General features: G+C 58.9%; 1 protein-coding gene across 1 annotated transcript in view; it reads left to right on the forward strand.

The window, feature by feature from the left end:
- Positions 1-659: 659 nt before the first annotated feature.
- The window catches only part of RAD51D (RAD51 paralog D), a gene marked incomplete at its 5' end in the record, with an annotated part of 4776 nt that continues 2186 nt past the window's right edge, over positions 660-3249 (forward strand). Inside the window, 6 exons of the mRNA XM_010087469.1 lie at positions 660-806; positions 950-1068; positions 1780-1861; positions 1940-2074; positions 2714-2809; positions 2994-3084. Of these exons, the coding sequence (XP_010085771.1) occupies positions 660-806; positions 950-1068; positions 1780-1861; positions 1940-2074; positions 2714-2809; positions 2994-3084 (670 nt within the window). The remainder of the gene's footprint in view (positions 807-949; positions 1069-1779; positions 1862-1939; positions 2075-2713; positions 2810-2993; positions 3085-3249) is intronic.

The raw sequence follows: 3249 nt of genomic DNA on the forward strand, positions 1-3249 counted from the left end.
GTGGCTTTTAGAAGATATTTCAGGACAGTTTGTGCGGTTTTCCCCTGCTGAAAAATGCCCAAGCTCCTGGCACACTGCACCCTGCGCACCTCCTGCTCTTAGGGGGAAGGAAAAGACTTCAGGTGGATTATTTACTGGTTCTGAGAAACTGGATTAGAGCTGAGAAAAACACCGTTTCATTCTTGTTAAATGGGATCTGTGAGGTCCTGTGGGTGCTGGAGCCATGGATGTTGTAATCCCTGTTGTCCCTATAAGAACTGATTTTTACCATAATTTTTTTTCCAACCAATAGCATACACATCGGTTTGATAAAATGAATCTGGGGAGTGGTTCCTGGGAGCAGAGGTGGGGTCACTAGTTCTCCTTTCTGTGGCTTTAGCCCTTCCTGGTGTCCCCAGGGCTGGCACTTTGGGTCAGTCACCAGTCCCTTGACACTGCCATACACTGGCAGAAGGGGACTCTTGGGTGGCCACAGCAATCAAATGGTCCTGGCAGCTCTTGAAGAAAACAGGGAGAATTTTTACCAGCTTGTCTCCCTGGGTGGCAGGGCCATTTTGGGGGAAAAACTCCAACAGTCCCATTTTGTGGGGCAGCCCCCTTGCCCAGTGGAAGTGCTGGCAGAGGGGACAGCCACTTTGCCCGTTGGTGCCTGCGGGCAGGTTTTGTCTGAGCTGTTCAGCTCTTTGGTGTTCGTGGTCTGTCCAGGTTTGGCTTCCAACTTCTTGTCCCTCCTGTCATTTGCAGTGGTGGACTTTGTGTCATCAGACCTGGAGGATGTTGCCCAGAAGTGTTCCTTGTCTTACAAGGTAAAGGTGACCCTAAAGTCCTGGGATGTTAACCGGGGAGCTCAGAGCTGTTCAGCTCACAGCTCGGATGGGCTTGGCTGGGGGGGGACCTCCTGCAGTGGACCTTCAGGGCCACCCGTTTCCAGCTGTCTCTCTGCCCCCAGGCGCTGGCTGCGGTGAGGCGTGTGCTCCTGGCCCAGTTCTCTGCCTTCCCCGCCAACGGAGCCGATCTCTACGAGGAGCTCAAGAGCTCCACGGCCATCCTGCCCACAGGGAGCCCGAGGTGGGTACGTGGCAAGGCAGGGGGGCTGCCCAGGGCTGGGCTTGCTGCCAAAGGCCGTGGTTGCCCAGCGCAGGCGTTGGGTTTCAACGTGGTGATGCCCTGAGCAGGCTCAGTGGTGGCCAAGCCATCCCCAGCAGCTGTTTTAAAAGCTTCCAGCTACAGCCTGGCTCTGCGTTTTGGGAGCAGAGATGATTATTCTTTGTGTCCTGTGGCTGCAAAGCCAGCTGGTCGGTGTCCCTGGAGGGAATGACATTGCTGCTGTCCTTGGAGAGCCTGCGCACCCTTTGGGAAGGGGTTGCACATCTCACTTCTAGACCAACAACGTGCTGCCTTCAGCCTTTGCCTCGAGGGCTCCAGAGAGGAGGTTGTGGACCTGGGAGGACTGGTGGGTGATGATGGTCCAAACTGTGGTCTAGATGAGGCATGGAAATGAGTTGCTCCGTTGCACGTCCTTACTCCATCTCCTCGCGGGGCTGTTGCAGTGACCATGCAGAGGGACCCCTCCGGGTACTCAGACCTCGCTCCCAGCCCCACAGCTCTCCTCCAGCTCAGGACGTTCCTCTTGTAGCCCCCATGATGTGGAGAGGGAGGATGGGAGGAGGCACTTGTCAGCAGCTGGGGAGGGGACTCTAGGGACAGATACCTGGGGGCTGCAGCTTCCCGATGCCCCTGGAGGTGTGCTGATCATCCCACCTCGTGTTCAACCCACAGCCTGGACCAGCTGCTGGACTCCGGGCTGTACACGGGGGAGGTGACGGAGCTCATGGGAGCGCCGGGCAGCGGGAAGACGCAGGTGAGTGGGACAGAGGAGTGGGGAGGACGGGCAGGGGGACTGGGGGGGCTGGCTGACTCCCTGTCCTGGTCTCTTCAGGTGTGTCTGGGCATTGCGGCCAGCGTGTCTCTCGGCCTCAAGCAGCACATCCTGTTTCTCGACTCCACGGGGGGTTTCACCGCCTCCCGCCTCTTCCAGATGCTTCGATCCCAGGCAGAGGATGAGGAAGAGCAGGCAAGTTCCCCTGGAGCCGCTCCCGCTGCTGCTTCTCCACTCGTACCAAAACTGCCGTGGCTTTTGCCTGCAGACAAGCCCTGGGGATGGTTTTTCTGCCTTTATCCCTGTGGACTTTTGGGGTCCGAACTCTTCCTCCCGTGGCTGGGTGGGTGCAGTGCTCAGGGACAGTTTTTTCCATGGGGAGAAGGGGAGGGCTTGCTGTAGTTGCTCACGTTTTTGCTGCCTGAGCTCCATTCGTGTTGCCTCTTCCATCCATGCAGCGGAGAAAACAGTGTTCATGGGGTGGAGGCAAACATGGAAGAAGTAAGGGTCCCTGGCTCCACAGCGTGGTATAGAATCCCAGGATGGTTTGGGTTGGAAGGGACCTTACAGCCCATCCAGTGCCACCCCCTGCCATGGGCAGGGACACCTCCCACCAGCCCAGGTTGCCCAAAGCCTCATCCAGCCTGGCCTTGAACCCCTCCAGGGATGGGGCATCCACAGCTTCTCTGGGCAACCTGGGCCACTGCCTCACCCCCTGCACAGGGAAACATTTCTTCCTAAATTCTTGGTAGAAATGCTAGGAGCTGGCAGCAGGAGGAATAGGGTGCGTGCTGGAGGGGATGAGGCTGCTGTTGATGCCGCTTTGTGCCCCAGCTGGAGGCTCTGCAGCGGACCCAGGTGGTCCGTGCCTTTGACATCTTCGCGATGCTGCGTGCCTTGCAGGAGCTGCGGGATCGCCTCTCCCAGCAGGTAGGAGCGAGGGGCTGGGACCCCTCCCTGCCCTGGAGCTGCACGGAGGGCAGCAGGGCTGGTGTGCCTGATGGTGCCACCAGGTCACCCCGTCCCAGGGCCGTTTGAGCCTCTGTGCAGCTCAGGACCCCCAGAACTGCTGGATTTGTGACCCCACATGGCACCCGGTGCCTCCTCCTTGCAGGATGTGAGCTCCGTGGGACCTCTCAAGGTCGTGGTGATCGACTCTGTCTCGGCTGTGGTGTACCCACTGCTGGGCGGCCGGCAGTCGGAGGGTGAGCTGCTTCGCTGGGATGTGCAGCGAGGTTGCAGACCTCTGTGCTCGTCCTACATCTTCCTCCTGCGCACGCTGCACCCGGAGCTGGGGCAGGATGGGTGCGGGTGCGACTGCTCTGGCTTTTCCCATGCGGGTGGGTAAAAGCGGAGGCTGTTTGCAGCAC

The sequence above is a fragment of the Pterocles gutturalis genome, unplaced genomic scaffold (assembly GCF_000699245.1).
Source record: "Pterocles gutturalis isolate BGI_N339 unplaced genomic scaffold, ASM69924v1 scaffold12986, whole genome shotgun sequence".
NCBI lineage: Eukaryota > Metazoa > Chordata > Aves > Pterocliformes > Pteroclidae > Pterocles > Pterocles gutturalis.